The sequence below is a fragment of the Lissotriton vulgaris genome, chromosome 12, assembly GCF_964263255.1.
Source record: "Lissotriton vulgaris chromosome 12, aLisVul1.2, whole genome shotgun sequence".
Lineage (NCBI taxonomy): Eukaryota > Metazoa > Chordata > Amphibia > Caudata > Salamandridae > Lissotriton > Lissotriton vulgaris.
In genome coordinates, this window is record NC_141700.1 from 62,944,261 (window position 1) to 62,965,307 (window position 21,047).

The 21,047-nt window shown below is 46.9% G+C and overlaps 1 protein-coding gene across 1 annotated transcript in view; it reads right to left on the bottom strand.

The window, feature by feature from the left end:
* Nucleotides 1–810: 810 nt before the first annotated feature.
* Nucleotides 811–21,047, bottom strand: part of GIPC3 (GIPC PDZ domain containing family member 3) — a 61,548-nt gene continuing 41,311 nt past the window's right edge. Inside the window, exons 4-6 of the mRNA XM_086947116.1 lie at nucleotides 5,820–5,932; nucleotides 3,529–3,610; nucleotides 811–2,144 (exon numbers count right to left, since the gene is read on the bottom strand). Coding sequence (XP_086803242.1) covers nucleotides 1,996–2,144; nucleotides 3,529–3,610; nucleotides 5,820–5,932 — 344 coding nt within the window. The 3' untranslated portion in view covers nucleotides 811–1,995. The remainder of the gene's footprint in view (nucleotides 2,145–3,528; nucleotides 3,611–5,819; nucleotides 5,933–21,047) is intronic.

Consider the following 21,047-nt stretch of genomic DNA (forward strand, 5'->3'; position numbering starts at 1 on the left):
AGCGTTCCCAGTATCGGAAACTGAAGAACTACACTAAACATATCAAATGTCTGTGTTCTTAGGCTTATTTTTCTAATCTTAGCAAGACCACGTTACTATTTCTCTGGTTTGTGCATGCTAAAACACGAACCACTACGTTGGGGGCTTTAGGTATATTCATAAGTGACTGTGTGTGTAATCTTTGCTTAGAGATTTTTTTTTTCCCACAGTGCATTTTTTTAAAGTATGAGGTTATATGTGTACGTGAGAGAGTCTGCCCACACATGTGATTTCTATTGTTAGAAGTATTGTTTATCTAACATAGTTGGCTGCAGATGGTGTATCTTGGGTGGTGGTGTTCTGATGTACAATACCTTCTAAAATGCCTTGGTTCTCCTGCTGAGAGGAACCTGCAATGTCCTCCCTGGTCCCACCCCTTTGAGGGGTCCCTTTCTCTTCTCTCGAGGGCCTCGCATTCTGAAATGCTGAATCTTTCCCTTTGTTTATGTGCTGAATGTTGGTCCCATCCAGGGCTGAGGTTGGATCTTCACATCTCCTGGTAAAGTACCACTTTACTGCCACTGTGACTGCACTGGGTCATATTTGATGCTTACAGAGACAATCTGTGTCCTAGGTAACTACTTGTGTGTTACCAGGTAACTTACAATGGTAGTTTCCCAGTCGGTAGTTATGCACAGCTCTTAAATGAAGAAAATGAAGACAGCGTTCTTCTGAGAAAAACAAAGTTTGTGCCCACCAGCGACTTGAAGTACCTGACGCACACACAGGCTGTACGATTATAAATGACAACACAGGCCAGGTCAAGAGGCAGATATCTGATACAGATTTATTTCTGTTACTTGGAAACATTTAAGTTACTATGGAATCCAGGTCCAAACAGAGTCAGTAGCATCAACCCATGGAAATAATTGGTGTTGTACCTGAGATTAAACTATTCTGGCCCTTCCATCAGCAGAGGCGACTGACTTGATGTGGGCAATAGGGGAGTTTTTTATTGTAGGAGACCGTAGTGTGAGCTTTGGGAAAGGAACATAAGTGGTAGACTTCCTACGACTTGTAAGTCAAGCACAGGCAAGCTGTTGGCATAAGATGGCGTATACTTAAAATAGAAAAGGAAGGCAGGGAGCTCTTAACACAGGGGCAAGAGGGACTAACTTTAGAGAAAGAACAGAGTGTTCTATTATGTGATGGGGTCAAAGGGCCAACACTTCAGGATGTTGCTTGTGTTTGATGGTGGATTATTTTTTGTAACCAATTCAGCATGTAAAGGACCACCAATGACTGTAGAATTCTGCTTTATTGGTGATGTCTGATTTTCTTCACCAAATTTTGCATCTCCAACAAACAGCAGGAGTTCTAGAATATACCTTTATTTTATGGTGTGTAGTTATTTTTTTCTTAAACTCACACAACCTACTTTAAAAGGCATTTCAGACTGTACCCTCGTCTTATAGTAGCAGCTACTCTTTACCCAAACCAGCATTATCATCAAAAAAACATCAAGAACCAGGATTCTGGAGTGGGCATTTGCGTTGTGGTGTCTAGTTTTCTTTTCGCTGTGCGCCCAACAATTACAATCACAAACAATCAGGATTCCATAGTGTTCATTTGCTTGAAGGTGTCTGGTTCTCTTTTCCCAAACTCCTTTCATCTGTAATCCGCAATCAAGATTCTTGAATGCCCCTTTCCCTGAGGACATCTGATTGGGTGAGTAAGACCCACAGAGACACCATGACATCATTCAGTTGTAGCTCGGAGTTTTTCGGATAAGGCAGAGGTGTCTCAATCAAACAATCAATCAATCAGTCGATTTGTATAGCACAGTTAATCACCCAAGAGGGTATCTGGGCGCTAGAGATCAGGATAATGTTTAGGAGCGAGAAGTGTGTCAATAGGGTTTTGGGAACATGCCAAGGTGAGTCTTTTTGGGAAGAGAATGGATGGGCGGCTGGGCTATACGAATGTGGAAGCTGGTGGCCCCACTTTCTCGATTTCTCATCGCTCGCTCTTTGCCTCGTGAATCGCCCTCCAGACTTCAACCACAAACTCCTCCGGGAAAGCAAACTCTCCAAAGATGGCGTCCAGACCGTGGACAAAGTCCTCCGGGCACTGTTTGTCCTTGGCTGTCTCTACCATAGTTGAGGCTGGAAGCGAATCAAAAGAGTAGATGACATTAGACGAATGGGAAGACTTATTTAATTTTACAAATTCCCTATTTGTACCCTGCTTCACGTCTTCCAGGTCAGTCTCTCTCTCGATCCAACTTTCTTTTTTAATCTTTTTTCTCTGCATATTCCTTCCTCACTCTCTTTGTTCCAGTTTTTTTCCTATCAGTCTCTAAATGTTATTGCCATTCACCTACTTGCCCCACACACTCAGACTGAGATATGTCTGCTTCACATCCTATCTATGCTAGAGTTTTTAGCACCTTAGCTTCTATCCAATGCATGCGTTTCTGCTTATCCATGCAAGCATTCCTATGTACGCTTACAACTCGTCCAATACCTACTTTACAACCTATCATATGCATGCGTACACCTCATCCAAGGCCTACTTTACAACCCATCATATGCACGCTTTCAGCTTGTCCAATGCCTACTTTATAACCTATCATATGTACGCTTACAGTTCGTCCAGTGCCTACTTTACAAACTATCATATGCACGCTTTCAGCTTGTCCAGTGCCTACTTTACAATCCATCATATGCACGCTTTCAGCTTGTCCAGTGCCTACTTTACAACCTATCATATGCATGCGTACACCTCATCCAAGGCCTACTTTACAATCCATCATATGCACGCTTTCAGCTTGTCCAATGCCTACTTTATAACCTATCATATGTACGCTTACAGTTCGTCCAGTGCCTACTTTACAAACTATCATATGCACGCTTTCAGCTTGTCCAGTGCCTACTTTACAGCCTATCGTCTGCACCCTTATGGCCCACCGGATGCAGTCTTACAGGCAAACCATTACCTACTTCACAACCTATTCTGTGCATGTTTAGAGCCGATGAAATGAAGCCTTCAGACCAATTCACTGCTTATTTACAACCTGTACAGTGCATGCTTACAGCCAATCAAATGCTGCCTTACAATACATTCACTGCATACTGAACATTCTTACCAAATATATACTTTAAAACTCGTCCTGTTCAATCTTCCAAACTACCCAATGCATGACCCACAGCTGACAGCGGAATCACAACTCATCCAATATAATCTTTCTGGACCACCAATTGCATGTGCTAAAGCCCATCCAGTGTGGGATTCACAGCTAATCAAATTCATGCTCGACAGCCATTCCGTGTGCTCGTTAATGCCCATCAAACACATGCTTTGCAGGCCATTCAGTATGCCCATCAGGCCCATCAAAAGGCTATACATGCTTCAGAACCCAACACCTGAAGAAGCTATGCTTTGCAGCCCAAGCAATGCATGCTTTGCAGTTCTTGCTATGCACGCGTCTTCGTTTAGCTCATGTTTTACTGCGGATGATGCTAGATCGCGGCCCTCCATAAGCCTCACCCAGCTCCACGTCTCGAATGCCCATATAACTCTCCAGCAGATCATCCACCTTCTTCGAGGCTTCCTCCTCAAATTCGCTGGGCTGCAAGGGAAAGTCACCTGGTTACAACGGTGCATCACAGCAGTGCTTAATTTGTAAACAATTAAGTGCCCGGGCCAAAGGAACTTCGCAAGGGTCCGCTGCAGCCTGCACCACCAACAACCATGCCAATGTCAGTACCAGTATTACTTAGGCGTTATTTTTTATCATTTTCAGATAAACACTGCATTGATAGATTCAGCTGAAAATAGACACACAGCGTTATCATGTGGTGTAATCCCATAAATACTTTTTGATGTTTAGAAATAAGTGCTGGTGCTGAGCACCGGAAAACACTGGCACAATGCAAGCACTGCGTCACAGTAGAAATGAAAGAAACACTCCTTGCAATCAAATGGCTGCTTTGCATGTCCATTCAGCCATTTCGGAACAGCAAAGTAAGACGTTTTTTCACAGTGTGAGCGATAAACTTGTAATATTAAACAGAAAAAATAAAAACATCAATAGGGTTGGGGAGTGCTGTAGCACCCGGTGCCCCTCTCCACCTGCCCCCCCATTACCATCAAGTACCAGTTACATAGTATGGATTATCCAAGAAAGGTGATATCTGATGTCCTTACATCTTCCTTTATTTTCAGTCAGCAGAACAGTGCTTAAATTGTGCTGGTGGTCTTAGGTGATGGGCACAGGCGTTCATTTTTATGGACATGGAGTTATTGCGCATCATCAGACTTTGGCACACAGTAAGAGAGAGAAAGAAAGTGTGATATAAGGAGGAATGACTGGAGAATCAAAGAGTAAGGAAGTTTGAAAGCAGGGATGAAAAAGAACCAACAAGAGATAAAGAGGCAGGAAGTGTAGGGTGGTGGAAGGAAGAGGCGTGAGGTGGAATAAAGACCAGGCAGCCTCAGTATTCTGGAGATGGAATCAAGGGGAGGAAGCCCTGTATTCAGCATCCTCTGCATTTGGCATAACTGACTGTAGGGTTCTAAGAAAAACTTTGTGATACTGTACTTGTTTTTTTGTTACATTGTGCTACAGATTTTGATGCGTATACATCTGAATATTGTAGAGAATGATTTGACGTGATACTGCTGGTATGCATGTTTTGAAATGAGAATATACTTGGTTCAGAGCTTTTAGAGTCAGGTTTCCAAAATAAAGCTGGGATAATTAGCATAAAAGAGGTGCAGCTTTTATTGCTCAATTGGTGTACATGTAGGCGTGTGTTCTGTTGAGATCAATAATATGTACTTTTGGATAAACTTTTGTTCTATATCCCAATAAGTCAAATTCATTATTATTAAATTATCTGCTAAAGGTATAGAGTTGTCTTTCTTAAGGAACTATGGGCTAGATGTAGGTAATTCTCATTTACCGACTCTAGAATACCGAATTTTACCAATTCAGTATTCTAGATTCGGTAAATAAGATGTAGTTAAAAATTTGGTATTTTTTACCGATTCTGTAAGATTCGGTAATTACCGAATCCGTATTTACCGATTCGGTAATTGCCATTGATTCCTATGGGCCTTGAGGCACATAGGAATCAATGTTAATTACTGAATCGGTAAATACCGATTCAGTAAAAATACCGAATTTGCAAGGGGGACAGGGTGTCACTTTGACACCCTGTTGCACCCCTGATTCTGGCTTGTGTGCCATGTTACACACATACATGCCCTTAGGGCATGTATGTGTGCCACATGGCACAGGTGCACATGCACAGATGTGCATTTACACAGGAATTCGTTATTTAGCACCAAATAGTATTTGGTGGTAAATAACGAATCGGTAAGGGCCTGTGGCACTGATTACAGAGCCACCTACATGTAGATTTTCCGATTCAGTAAATATACCGATTCGGTATTTTACCGAATCAGTAAATTTACAGATTCGGTAAATATACCGATTTGTTACATTTTCAGGCCCCTACATCTCCATCTGCAAATACCGGTCGGTAACGGCCGAAATCGGCCGTTAACGACCGGTATTTGCCGTCCTACATCTGGCCCTATATTTCCTAGATTATTGGGAAATATTTGTTTCAATACATATGTGGATTGAAATTGCATGATTGCAAGAGAAAATGATACATAATATGCTGCATAAATCAATCACATAATGTGCAGCATAATTTCTTGCCAAGCAATTTAGTGTTTCATTGATACACAATCACAGTGATGCTGCCTGAAATTTTTTTGCATCAAGCAGATATGTCTCTTTATTTAAAGACTAAAACGTAATTTACCGCCTCCTCCACGGTGGCTGCGCCCTTCGTTCGTAGGCGCAGTGTTTCTCGGCCGGTCACCACCTTTCCTTCACTTGGGGTCTTATTGGCTTTGCTCCTCTGACCAATCATGTCTACAACACAGACAGAGAAGGTGTTAGTTGTGGTGGCGATGAACAGCACAAAAGGTAAAATTAGCCTGCCCAAATTTGAGCCAGCAACTTCCATCAAAGCGGCCGATGGACATCTCATCCCACAATTTTTTTTTATAAGTTGAGGGCAAATTATGCATTTTACAATACACATTCTCAAACAGGTTTCCTAAAAAAGGAACCTAATAAACATTCAAGGCAAGTCTGATTGTTCTCAGGGGCGCTAGGGTTTATACACAAAACAATCTGAAAAAAACGTGGTGGGGCATATTGTAGCACCATTTATATGTACATTGGTTAAAAAGCCACTGGTTTTACATGCAGATCACATAATCTTGGTGTCCAATTTGAAATGACCTTCCATCACTTTTCAAGGTGAGTAGAGCATCTTTCTTCACTTTTATCTCCCGCTACCTTTCAGTTTTTCATTCTGCGATTTTATGTGGATTCCAAGTTTCTTATGATGACTGAAAATCTATTATGATGTGGCAGAGATGGAAAAAAGCTATATATATATATATATATATATATATATATATATATATATATATATATATATATATCACAACTTCAGGATGTAGGCAGCAGAACTATCCCTTAAGTTAAGCAGACCACAGGACTCAGGACCTGCATTACAGTTTGGCGAATGGGACACTCTGTCACAAACGAGACATAGTATCCTGTTTCATGTATTACAGGTGCATTATATACACAGTAACGCGGTTCCACATCCACCGAACTCTAAGGACCTGATTTAGATCTTGGCGGAGGGGAATACTCCATCACTGTATTACAATGACCACATAACGAGACACTACCATAGTCCAACCGTGGTAGAACTAAGGCCTGCACTGCTAACTTGAAGTCATTTGAGGGTAGGAAGGGCTTAAGCTTCCTTAGTGTGTTGATCTGAAAGTTTGCTCCCTTCGTAGCATTACTAATGTGCTTCTGCATATTACGTTTACAATCCAAAGTTATGCCAAGGGATTTCGCAGAGTCCACAATAGTTGGTTGAACATTTTTTTTTCTGATATGCCCCTACTCCGATTGTAATGCTCTTGGTTTTCTTTTGGTCCTGCTTATTTTTATCGATTTGTTTTACCTATAAACATGTACTGTAAAGCGCTCTGATACCCGTAAGGGTCTTGTTCGCGCTATATAAAACTTTAAAAATAAATAAATAAATAAAATATTCTATGGAGATCATAATACGGTAAACGGGATATCCGTCACGTTTGTGACACGAGTATTCCATCCGTTGAGGTCTAAACGGGCGCTCAAGCCACCCCTGAGGTTACAGCGACTTTAGAAGTTCTGAGAGCAAGCATCTCTCTCATTACGCTGTTGTTAGAGGCCGAGGGCTCGGACAGCAGCGGCAACGACAAAACCATAAATGGATGTATCAATATGGAAGATGAAAAACTATTATAGGACTCACAAAATAACAAGCATTGGAAATGCAATAGGTCTCGCATTAGGAAAGTTTGAGCTATTGGTATTCTAAATGACACTTTTTTTATTTATGTGTTGGTTTTGAAAGTAGCAAAATTAATAGCTTTGTCAGTTACAATGTCAATAGTTTTAACTTTTGCAAATGTGACACCTATAGCATTTGTAATGCAATGTGTGTTGTATTTACGTGACTTAGATGTATTGATATTACAAATAACAATGGCTTTTAATTTTGTAAATAATTAATACTTAAATAAAAGTTATTGTAATTTATAATGGCAATAGCTTAAATGTTTGTAAATAACTTTTGTGAAGATTATGTTCAGTGTATTTTATTGTGACGAAAATCCAAGAACATTGCATTTGCACCTAAACACACACAGAGCCACACACATATAGATGTGGTGGTGGTGGATCTGGGGGATATGGTGGTGGTGGATGTGGTAGTGGATGTGGTGGTGGTGGTGATGGTGGATGTGGGGGTGGATGTGGTGGTGGATGTGGTGGTGGATGTGGTGGATGTGATGGTGGTGGATGAGGCGGTGGATGTCATGGTGGATGTGGAGGTGATGGTGGATGTGGAGGTGATGGTGGATGTGGTGGTGGATGTGGTGGTGGTGGTGGATGTGATGGTGGATGTGGTGGTGATGGTGGATGTGGTGGTGATGGTGGATGTGGTGGTGGTTGCGGTGGATGTGGTGGTGGATGCGATGGTGGTGGTAGTGGTGGATGGGGTGGTGGTTGTAGTGGATGTGGTGGTGGCTGTAGTGGATGTGGTGGTGGATGTAGTGGTGGTGGGTGTGGTGGTGGTGGTGGATGCGGTGGTGGTGGATGTGGAGGTGATGGTGGATGTGGTGGTGGTGGATGTGATGGTGGATGTGGTGGTGGTGGATGTGATGGTGGATGTGGTGGTGATGGTGGATGCGGTGGTGGTGGATGCGGTGGATGTGGTGATGGTGGATGCGGTGGTGGTGGTGGATGCGGTGGTGGTGGTGGATGGGGTGGTGGTTGAGGTGGATGTGGTGGTGGATGTAGTGGTGGTGGGTGTGGTGGTGGTGTTGGATGCAGTGGTGGTGGATGCGGATGTGGTGGATGTGGTGGTGGTGGATGCCATGGTGGATGTGGAGGTGATGGTGGATTTGGTGGTGGTGGTGGTGGATGTGATGGTGGATGTGGTGGTGATGGTGGATGTGGTGGTGGATGCGGTGGTGGTGGATGCGGTGGATGTGGTGGTGGATGCGGTGGTGGTGGATGCGGTGGTGGTGGTGGATGGGTTGTTGTTTGTGGTGGATGTGGTGGTGGATGTAGTGGTGGATGGGGTGGTGGTTGTGGTGGATGTGGTGGTGGTGGATGTGATGGTGGATGTGGTGGTGATGGTGGATGTGATGGTGGATGCGGTGGTGGTGGATGCGGTGGATGTGGTGATGGTGGATGCGGTGGTGGTGGTGGATGTGGTGGATGTCATGGTGGATGTGGAGGTGATGGTGGATGTGGTGGTGGTGGATGTGATGGTGGTGGATGTGATGGTGGATGTGGTGGTGATGGTGGATGTGGTGGTGGATGCGGTGGTGGTGGATGCGGTGGATGTGGTGATGGTGGATGCGGTGGTGGTGGTGGATGCGGTGGTGGTGGTGGATGGGGTGGTGGTGGATGCAGATGTGGTGGATGTGGTGGTGGTGGTGGATGCCATGGTGGATGTGGAGGTGATGGTGGATGTGGTGGTGGTTGTGGAGGTGATGGTGGATTTGGTGGTGGTGGTGGATGTGATGGTGGATGTGGTGGTGATGGTGGATGTGGTGGTGGATGCGGTGGTGGTGGTGGATGTGGTGGTGGATGCGGTGGTGGTGGATGCGGTGGTGGTGGTGGATGGGTTGTTGTTTGTGGTGGATGTGGTGGTGGATGTAGTGGTGGATGGGGTGGTGGTTGTGGTGGATGTGGTGGTGGTGGATGTGATGGTGGATGTGGTGGTGATGGTGGATGTGATGGTGGATGCTGTGGTGGTGGATGCGGTGGATGTGGTGATGGTGGATGCGGTGGTGGTGGTGGATGCGGTGGTGGTGGATGTGGTGGATGTCATGGTGGATGTGGAGGTGATGGTGGATGTGGTGGTGGTGGATGTGGTGGTGGTGGATGTGGTGGTGATGGTGGATGTGGTGGTGGATGCGGTGGTGGTGGATGCGGTGGTGGTGGATGCGGTGGATGTGGTGATGGTGGATGCGGTGGTGGTGGTGGATGCGGTGGTGGTGGTGGATGGGGTGGTGGTTGAGGTGGATGTGGTGGTGGATGTAGTGGTGGTGGGTGTGGTGGTGTTGGATGCGGTGGTGGTGGATGTGGATGTGGTGGTGGTGGATGCCATGGTGGATGTGGAGGTGATGGTGGATGTGGTGGTGGTTGTGGAGGTGATGGTGGATTTGGTGGTGGTGGTGGATGTGATGGTGATGGTGGATGTGGTGGTGGATGCGGTGGTGGTGGATGCGGTGGATGTGGTGGTGGATGCGGTGGTGGTGGATGCGGTGGTGGTGGTGGATGGGTTGTATTTTGTGGCGGATGTTGTGGTGGATGTAGTGGTGGATGGGGTGGTGGTTGTGGTGGATGTGGTGGATGTGATGGTGGATGTGGTGGTGATGGTGGATGTGATGGTGGATGCGGTGGTGGTGGATGCGGTGGATGTGGTGATGGTGGATGCGGTGGTGGTGGTGGATGCGGTGGTGGTGGTGGATGGGGTGGTGGTTGTGGTGGATGGGGTGGTGGTTGTGGTGGATGGGGTGGTGGATGTAGTGGATGTGGTGGTGGATGTAGTGGTGGTGGGTGTGGTGGTGGTGGTGGATGCGGTGGTGGTGGATGCGGATGTGGTGGATGTGGTGGTGGTGGATGTCATGGTGGATGTGGAGGTGATGGTGGATGTGGAGGTGATGGTGGATGTGGTGGTGGTGGTGGTTGTGGAAGTGATGGTGGATGTGGTGGTGGTGGTGGATGTGATGGTGGATGTGGTGGTGATGGTGGATGTGGTGGTGGATGCGGTGGTGGTGGATGCGGTGGATGTGGTGGTGGATGCGGTGGTGGTGGTGGATGCGGTGGTGGTGGCGGATGCAGTGGTGGTTGTGGTGGATGTGGTGGTGGATGTAGTGGTGGATGGGGTGGTGGATGTAGTGGTGGATGGGGTGGTGGTTGTGGTGGTGGTGGATGTAGTGGTGGTGGGGGTAGTGGTGGTGGGGGTGGTGGATGCGGTGGTGGTGGATGCGGTGGTGGTGGGGGTGGTGGTGGATGTGGCGGTGGTGGTGGATGTGGCGGTGGTGGATGTGATGGTGGTGGATGTGGTGGATGTGGTGGTGGATGTGGCGGTGGATGTCATGGTGGATGTGGAGGTGATGGTGGATGTGGTGGTGGATGTGGTGGTGGTGGATGGGGTGGTGGTTGTGGTGGATGTGGTGGTGGATGTAGTGGTGGTGGGTGTGGTGGTGGTGGTGGGTGTGGTGGTGGTGGTGGATGCGGTGGTGGTGGATGCGGCGGTGGATGTCATGGGGATGTGGAGGTGATGGTGGATGTGGTGGTGGTGGTGGTGGATGCGGTGGTGGTGGATGCGGTGGTGGTGGTGGATGGGGTGGTGGTGGTGGTGGATGTGGTGGTGGATGTAGTGGTGGTGGTGGATGTAGTGGTGGTGGATGTGGTGGTGGTGGATGCAGTGGTGGTGGTGGTGGTGGAAGTGGTGGTGGTGGAAGCGGTGGTGGATGTGGTGGTGGATGTGGCGGTGGTGGATGTGATGGTGGTGGATGTGGTGGTGGATGTGGCGGTGGATGTCATGGTGGATGTGGAGGTGATGGTGGATGTGGTGGTGGATGTGGTGGTGGATGTGGATGTGATGGTGGATGTGGTGGTGGTGGTGGTGGATGTGGTGGTGGTTGATGTGGTGGTGATGGTGGATGTGGTGGTGTATGCGGTGGATGTGGTGGTGAATGCGGTGGATGTGGTGGATGCGGTGGTGGATGCGGTGGTGGTGGTAGTGGTGGATGGGGTGGTGGTGGTAGTGGATGTGGTGGTGGATGTACTGGTGGTGGTGGTGGTGGTGGTGGTGGTGGATGCGGTGGTGGTGGATGCGGTGGTGGATGTGGTGGTGGTGGATGTCATGGTGGATGTGGAGGTGATGGTGGATGTGGTGGTGGATGTGATGGTGGAGGATGCGGTGGATGTGGTGATGGTGGATGCGGTGGTGGATGGGGTGGTTGTGTATATTGTCTAGAAGCCTTGTATCAGCAGAGCTGGGCATTAGAATCACTCACTCGTGGGTACAGAAGAAAAGGAGGGCACAGTCATTCTTAACACAGGCAGACACAATGCAGCAGCGGTCAGTGGTCACACAGGGGGCTGCGTGGCGGTGAGGGGAGCGACCGGCCTGGTAAACAGGATATGGGTAAAGGATAAGTGTAGGCTAAGGTCTAGGGCTAGACTTGGAGTTCCCCATTTGTAAATCAATGGAAAGACATGTAACAGTACATATTAGAGGTTAGATTTTACAATTTAACAGAAAAACGATAGGGATGCTTACAGGATTAACAAATTGCCAACAAATGTTTTATCACTCATCATAATTCTCATTTAAAGTAGAGAATGAAAGCGGAAAAATTAAAATAGAATGGAGAGATGAAAAAAAGAAGTAGGAGGAAAATTATGGAAGATAAAAGTGGAACAGAAAAAATAGCAAGAGATCAAAGCAGAAGAGAGAGAGAGAAACAAGACGGAGGGCATTGCTGTGGGGAGGGGGGAGGAGAAATGCGACACAGCAGCACTTCACACGGCCGGGCGGCCGTGAAACTGAAAGCACGGCTGGCCGGCCGTGAAAGCCTTTGATGCTGCAGGGGGTGGAGCGGCACCAAGCTGGGCAACAGATGGCTGACAATTTGATGCTGTGCACGCGCATTTTAGGTCAATGCGCTTGCGCATTGACCTAAAAGCGCACGGGCACAGGACCAAATCGCCAGTCAGTTAAAGTCTGTTTAAAGCCCTATAGTCTTGTGACCTCAATGCTTGCGCATTGATAGGTCACGAGACCTAAAAACTATGGGAGACGTACTCTCTGGCATCAAGGAAACATTGTCAGCAGCAAAGGCCTTCAACTCAGCATTAGCAAATCCAATATTAACTTTTAATATACTATGAAAAACAATTTAGACAGTTTGGCCTCAGATGCTAACTTTTCTTTCGGGCTAACTTAACTAATTTTCTTCATACACCAGCTTAGCCTTTTCTGAAACTACTCACATTTTGCTCTCAAATACCAGTTTTTTTGTTTGGGCAAATTAACTCAATTCCACCACTCAAAAGACGGTCATTGTTTGTAAATAACTCTTTCTTTAACAACAAATATAAGAGAAGGGTTTTAGGTACATACCAGAGTTTGGTACTCATGTCAGCTTACCTTTTTGCTCACGCCGGGAACCCATGGTTCACTTGGACAGAGTTTACTACTTGTGCCAGATATTTAAATCATATGCCAGCGGTCTATACCATACACCAGGGATAGCCACAACAAATTAGGAATGTTGCCTTTATGCTAGGCATGGCCATCGCTAGCAAAGGATTGCGACCATAAGCCAAAACTGACCACCATTACGCCAGAGCCATCAGTATACCTGGGAAAGCCAACACTATGCCTGATAAGGCTCCTATTACGATAAGAATACCCATGACATGCCAAGGTCACCATAATGCCATGAAGGTCTTTAACACGCAAGTGATGGCTACCACTGTGCCTCAAAGGACCCACAATTTGTCATGGATATGCACAATATGCCATGGATGCCCACAGGATGCCAGGTCACCATTGTGCCAATGAGGAACACTGCTATGCCCGAGTAAACTACACATGTGCCTGTGATGGCTTTCACTACTCCAGGTTAACCCGGTCCTACGACTAATGCTAAGTACAACCACCACAGGTCCTTACCACAAATGTAAATGTAAATGTCATGGTACTTATAGAGCGCACTGTCACCAGACGTCACCTTGCGGTGTCGCCTATACGGCTTCCTGGCGCTGATACTCATACCGCTGTGGAACCCCTCCTGGCTTTCCCTGTGAAGTGTCCACTCCTGGGCACCCCCAGGGTGAAGCCAGGCATCCTTAGCCCTGTTGGGGCCGGTGTGGAGGCTAAGCAAGCTATTGCCCAGAGTGGCAGTGTGGGGCCCGTGATTAGAATAGGCACCGAGGCGAGAATTAACAGGTCCGAGGAAATTGAGCCCGAGACCCCGCTGAGGCGGGAATCGAACCCTGGTCCCTGGCCAGAACTCAGCATCAGGGTCTGCCGCTCTAACCATTGAGCCACACTCCTCCACAAGTACGACCAAGCGTGGCTACCGTGGCTCAAGGATCACAACATGCCAAAAATGTACACCATCTTCTAGGACTTTCCTTATCCAGAGAAGAGCACCTTTTCATTAGCGATGAGCACCACACGGATTTACACTATGACCACCGGGTTAAAGGAATGAGCCATCAACAAAGAGACAATTGCCAAAGCAGACGCACATAGACACTCCCTTGTGAATTCACACAAACGTGTTCAGATTCAATCAGAGGTTAGGGATTTTTCACACCTTTGGCCATGGAAACAAAGTTAGTTAGAGGGTCAGTTCTATCACCCCTTCTCCTCTCTATTTCTTTACAAACACATCTGGCTTTTTTAGGCACATGTGGAGGAGGAAGCAGGGACCTTCAGGGCTGTACTTTCCATGTCTCTCCTCTGGAGTATTTGATAGAGTCCTTTTGACTATTGTTTTTCGTTCATGCGGACGGTACGCAAATCATCCTCTGGTTAGATGGCAAAGTGCATTCATCTCAGGACCAATTTACTGCCAGCATTGGGAGGATTACATCCTAGATGAGTCAACTGTTTTATTCTGCATGTTGGAAAGAAATTTGGCAATTCTGCGTTATGGACTCCTGGTGTTTCAGGCCCTCTACCTGCACCAGCTCAATGTTCATAGATTCAGAGGGGACATTTTTGACACTAGGCTATCTTTTGAGATTCACAAAAAAACACTTTCAGCCATATTCATCAATCTCCCGTTTTGCGAGGCCCTAATAGCGAATTATAGCGATTCGCTATTAAGGACTCGCAAAACGGGATTCATGTAGGATTAGCAAAAATTTTTGCGATTCCTACTGATTCCTTATTTGCGATTAGCAAATTGCTAATCGCAAATAAGGAAAAACTCCCCATTCATTCCTATGGGCCAAAAGGCCCATAGGAATGAATGGGGAGTATTCCTTATTTGCGAATAGCAATTTGCTAATCGCAAATAAGATTGCGATTTGAAGGGTGCCAGGGGTGTCCAAAGGACACCCTGTAGCACCCCTCAAATGCACATTTGAACAGGTGTTGCGCACACACATGTCCAGAGGACATGTGTGTGTGTAACATGCAAAAGAAAAAAATGCACTAAAGTGCTTTTTACTCTTTTTTCGCAATTTACCACGAAGTCAGATTTCGTGGTAAATTGCGACCAAATATTGTGAATTCGCAATTTCAAATAGGGTGATGAATTGGATTTAAGGAATCTCTATTAGAGATTCCTTAAATCCAATTCCTCGCAAATATGCGATTTCGCAAATAGCGATTTTTGCATTTGGGATGATGAATCCCAAATGCAAAAATCGCACTCGCAAATGGCCAGATTCTCAGAATCTGGCCATTTGCGAGCGCAATTCCGGTTGATGAATATGGCTGATAGAACTGTATTTCAGCATCATTAGAAAAGTCCTGCCATATCTTCCCTCTCCCTGCAGGACATCTTTGTTGCAGGTTCTAATAAACTCTAGATGACATCCCTGCATCTCACCGGCCTCCCCCGCTCTCGGACTTTAAGACCTTAGTTGGTTCAATCTACTAAAGCTGCTTGATTTTGGGCTTGATTAGGTGGTCTTCCATCTCTTCCCATCTTGCTCAGCTTCACTGGCAAATGTTCTTTAAATGAAACCTTTTTACGGCTCTGTGTCTGAGTCACAAAGCTATTTTTGCCCTAATTCTAGCAACTACATGTCTGCACTCTTCTCCCTGCACAATCCACCACGCGCTCTTGATTCTAGCTCTCTTAGTTTCGTGTTTCTTCCTAGTTATAGAAAGGACCGAGTAGGCAGTCGATCTTCTTCCGCGATGACAGCTAAAGCTTGGTACGCTCTGCCCCTTCAGCTTCATGCAACTCATTCAATTTCACAAGCAGCTAAAAACACATCTTTTTTCAATCTCTGCAAAGAACCATCTTTCTACTTTCTTTTCAGCTGAGCTCCAGGACGCCCCTTTTAGGGGTAACCGTGAGCTTCACAAATCTCAAATGAGTCAAGCATTGGATGAGGTCCTCTGGAGGTCATTTGATGTCTTCACACACAGGTACATCACTGGCTACTATTTTTACAATTTTGACCATGGATAAGTTGTTGGAGAGGCACCACTTGGGCTGAGCTGTAAGGGAGTCATGCACAGTGGATGAGTTTGTAGGGACATAAGGATTGCTTGAGTTGAGTTCTAGACAAGCTCCGCGCGGGATGAGTTGACGTAGGAGTACAGCGGCTAGAGAGCTCACTCAAAAGTTTCCTTTCATGCACGGGCCTCACAGACACAATCCTAAATTAGTTCACTTCCAACCCCTCTGGCTGAAAAAAAGTTTCTATAGGATAGATGGAAACCTCCAGTTCTCTGCCAATTCCGGTTTCTCTCTAGTGTCGCAAAGCTCTATTCTCACTCCCATGGTTTTGAATCGCCGGGATCAATGGTCAATCAAAAAGATATTGCTATCCAGTAGTATACTGACGACATTTAACTACGCCTATAATTGTCCGCTAACAACAATCTTAGTCTCCGATGACATTCCGACCTGGACGTCTGCAGCAAATTTGAAACCTAACCCATCAAAGGAAATGTTCACCCTCGTAAACGAAGGATCCTTCACGTCCTACGGCCAGGAGGAATTCAAAACGATGCAGTTCTCCACAACTTTCATTCTCTGCTGAATCTTTAGGTTTTAACATTGGCCCTTCTAGGCACTACATGGATCTTGTTAGGGAAAAGCACAAACTGCATGGTTCATCCTACATAGCAAAGCAAACTGAACTTCGGTCCACTGTCAGGGCGTTTATCTTATCACAGATTGACAACGTCTATGCACTGCTAACCGGCCTCTCACTCCTCGCTGACACCAAAGCCGCTCTTCATGCAACACCTCTACTAACCACCAATCCACAAAAGGTCAAATGCATGTACCCTGAATTTTAAAAAATGCTTTAGATCCCTCTCCCTACCAGAATCTTCTCCCGCGTTTGTGATGTGACCCGGTAGGGCATCAACCGCAGTAATGCAAATTAACATGTGCATAAATGCAAAACATCAGGATGCGTCTGCACGGTTAGCATCATTTCCCTGAGCAGGCCAGAAATAAGAAAAAATACTCACAAATATACAAGTCAGCAAGTTTTCTCTGCATATGGAGCCAGACTTTGGAACTACCTCCCTACCAACCTTGACGTGCTCTTTCATTGATGAAATTCAGGAAGGGTCTACAAGCCCACCTCTTCACAATCTTCCACCCAACCTTGGCGGAATCCCTTCCACTGCCCACATCTGGCCACTAAGATAAGTGTTTCTGAACCCACCCTGGGGCGTATCTACCATTTGTGCAGCAGGTGCAGTAGCACCGGGGCCCAGAGGAGCATACTGATTATTGCTATATTTCGTATGGGGGCACGTAAGTAATACTCACACCTCCATTGCTGACAGATGCTGCATGGTCCAAGGCGTAGCTACCATTGGTCCAGCAGGTACTGTGACACCGGGGCCCAGAGCCCTGAGGGACCCATTACACTCTGATATTTAGTATGCTTTAGTACTCCCAACAGCAGTCAAAAGGGCTATTTTTCTTGCTTGTACGAGGGCCCATGGTGCCTTCTCTATGCTAGACTCTACAAGTATTTTTACTCACTTATTGTTCTCAGGTCGCTTTGTTAACATACTCACAGGCCTCGTAGCCTCACAGGTTGACTGTGCCATATGCCCCTGTTGCAATTTACGACACAGTTTCACTTTATAAAAAACACCAAAAATATCATTTAAATAACAAAGAAGTAGGACAATGAATGAGCTTTAAAAAACCCTAGAATGCTGTTGAATTACTTCTTCACGAGGCACGAGTCGTGAGGGACCAGGTGTTTCAACGCACTGTATCCATTCTGTCTCTCGGGGGGAAACGCGTTGATTCACAGGGAGGAGGTGAGGAATTAGTGGGACACTCTAACCGTGGAAACATGATCTAAAAGTCTCTGCCTGTGCACATAAGCCACGAGATTCCACTCTGAGTCGTGTAATCCTTATTTAACAATGAATGAACCGAACTACAAGACCCAGGGGCATATGTAGGTAAATTTCGTTTTGCGATTCTCAAATTGCAATTTTTAGGGAATCGCAATTAGAGGATCGCAAAACGAAATGTAGGTAGGATTAGCACATTTTTTTGCGAATCCCACTTATTCCTTATTTGCGAATTGCAAATTGAGATTTGCAAATAAGGAATACCTTCTAATTCATTCCTATGGGCTAGAAGGCCCATAGGAATGAATGGTAAGACATTTCAGGGTTGTAAGGGTGTCAATAGGACACCCTTTCGCACCCCTGAAATTAACAGGTGTGCACATGTGGCCCACATACATGCCCTAAGGGTATGTATGTGACCCACATGGCACTTTGAAAAATACCAAAAAGTGCATTTTTCAAAGAAATCGCAAAATACCACCAACCTGAAGTTGGTGGTATTTTGCGATTCCTTAAGCCAAAATTGGCACCACTTGGGTGCTTCCTACATTGCATTTAAGGAATCGCAATTTGCGATTCCTTAAATGCAATAGCAAAATAAGGAATCGCAAATTTTGCGATTCCTTATATTGCATGTGGGTTTTTGTGTGCTACATAGCACACTGCTCTAATTGCGATCGCAAATGCTGAAATTCTGCGAATTTCCGCATTTGTGAGCGCAATTAGGCTTCCTACATATGGCCCCCCAGAATGCAAAGTAAAAAAAAAAAACGTGCCTAAGGATCTAGTCAATTCAAAGCCGGCTTTATTCGATGAGCCAGTCAAGAGTAGACCCACAAAACTTTAGAGCTTTGCGCTGCTCACCGTCACAGTATTTCAGTGTTTTTCTTTTCTACAAAATAATGCACATTGCATTCCATAATGTGTTGCATTGAACGTTGTGGCTCAGGCATTTCGAAAAGTCTGCCTCCTAAAAGTGGAGGTCCACTTATGCAAGCGCGCCCCCTCCTTCCTCGCTCTGCCCATCCTGGCCCCAGCTGTGCCCGGGCCCCTGGGAGCCAGCCCGGGGCGCTGGCACGGCTGTTTACCCGGCGTCCCGCGCTCTGCCCGTGTTTCCGAGAGGGTTGCAGCATCCCCCCTGGGGGCGCTGCAGTCACGTCAGGCTCGGAAGTGGGTGGAGGGCCCGGGCGCCGCGTGCGTCACTTTGGCGTGGCACGCGGCCAGGAAGCCTGCAGAGCAGAAAATACACCCTGCACAGAGGCTGCATCGGCCCACCACGTGGGAAGACGGGAAGGATGCAGGGGTCGAAGGGCACGGGAAGAGAGTCCATTTTCGAACTGCCCACACCATTTCCACGGATATCCAGCCATGTGATGACTTATGCTGAGCCGGCTTTTGCTGAGCTAGCACCAGGACGAGGGCGGAGAAAAAGTTGGCGCCCTTACTGATGGTAGTGAATTAAATGAGTAAGCTGGGGTCTTTTTTTGGGAACACTGGTCAGTGGATGAGCAGGAACTGGCCGCTGAACAGCATCTGCCCTAGACCCCTTCAGCGCCCCCAAATCACTGATAGCTTAGCTGCCGTACGCAAATTATGGTTTTATTGATGTGTGCCGGCAGGGGTCCGAGGGTGAAGGGAGGGCAAGGAAGGGGGGCTAAAGGGGTGTTAAAAACAGCGCCCGCTGTATGAAAATGAAGGACTAAAACCACTTTACCCTGGCCAATCAGACAGAAACAAGCAGGAAGGGACAAGGCAGGAGGAATATGAGAAGGGCACTGTCGTTGGCATTGCCTTGATACACACAGCTCCATGCACCCCTCAGAAAATTGGTGGCCTGGGCCCAGCTCGCTCATGCTGCAGGCCGGCTCAGGTCTTATGGAACATTTATACAGTTACCAGATATCACCAGCCGGGACACCGGTTTTCAAGGCCCGAGCCTTCCTTTTACCAATAATTACTATCAGGTGGGTTGATGCAATGGGCTGCCCTGCCAAGTGCCAGGCATTGGTAGTTAGAATAATGCATTTTAGTGCTGTCGCCGCACTCAAATGCTAGCTCATGCATTATCAGCAAGCTGGCTCCTATGACTGACGAGGCGCTTCATTGGATTCCGTCACAGGGGTGGTGGTTCATTTCTTAGCTGCCTACAGGGCCGGATTACTGGTGGCACCCAGAGCAACAATCTTTTTTAGACCCCCTCCCCCCCCCCCCCCCCGAACCCTCCCCATGACCTACTCCTCAGATACCCTCACTATCACCTGGCAAAAGGGTTGCTCATCTCTCCATGCCCGCTCTCTCGCTACAATTCCATTTGCTTTAATTCATTGGTCAAGGCTGGCTTTCCTAATCCACTCAGCTATCCACTTTAAATACTGATCTGTTCTTTGCAGCAGGCATATTAACCCTCTGCACTACTTTATAGCAAGTCAAAACTACCACTAGACACAACTCTGACCTCTCTCTCTAGTAGGAACATTAATCACATGAGTTATCTTGACATTTTTATTGCTGCCTGAAATCTGGATGCACAAGGAACTCTGCATCAGCTGCATTTAACCCCTACCATGCTCATGACGAGCTGAGCTTGTCATGAGTTGTGCCGCTCGCATGCTCATGACGAGCTCAGCTCGTCATGTAACGCAGCTTTTTTTAAAAAGCCGCACAGCGCGAAAAAAAGCCGCCGCACGCATGTGGTTAAGTCATAAGTTATTACTAAACACAGCGCCCCCACCTCAGGTCAGGGCCCTCTTCCAGGTCAGCACCCAGTATGGCCGCATCAGTCGCACTGCCCTACAGCTGGCCCTGGCTGCCGGTGCAGCGTGAGCTGGGCCCAGGACGAGGAGAGGTGCATTGCTATGAAGATTCAAGCCTGGGTGCTGCAGTTGTTTACCTGATAGAAATTGCAACTTTAACATCGTTTCGATTGATTGCGCCCTCGTCCAGCCCTGTTCGTGTTCCGGTCTCAGTGCTGCAGCCAGTGTCGAGAGTACGGAGAGCAGCGAGCCTGTGTTCTGTGACCTGGCATCTGTCCTATGGGAGGCCAGTCCTGAGTCCCTGCCTCAGTTTGCAACGGGGTCCGGCCTGACAGAAAGACACTCCCAGGCTTGCTATAGAGGAGAGAAGCATTGGCAGTACACAGAAAGCGAGGCTGGCTCAGGCTGGACCAATTTGGAACCAAAGGCCTGATTTACATCTCGGCGGATGGGTTACTATGTCACAATGGGGATGGATATCCTGTCTGCCGAAATATAAATTCCATTATCTCCTATGGGATATATATTTCGGCAGATGGAGTAACCCATCTGCCAAGATCTAAATCAGGTCCTAACTTCCTTAGCACAGGTCAGCCCA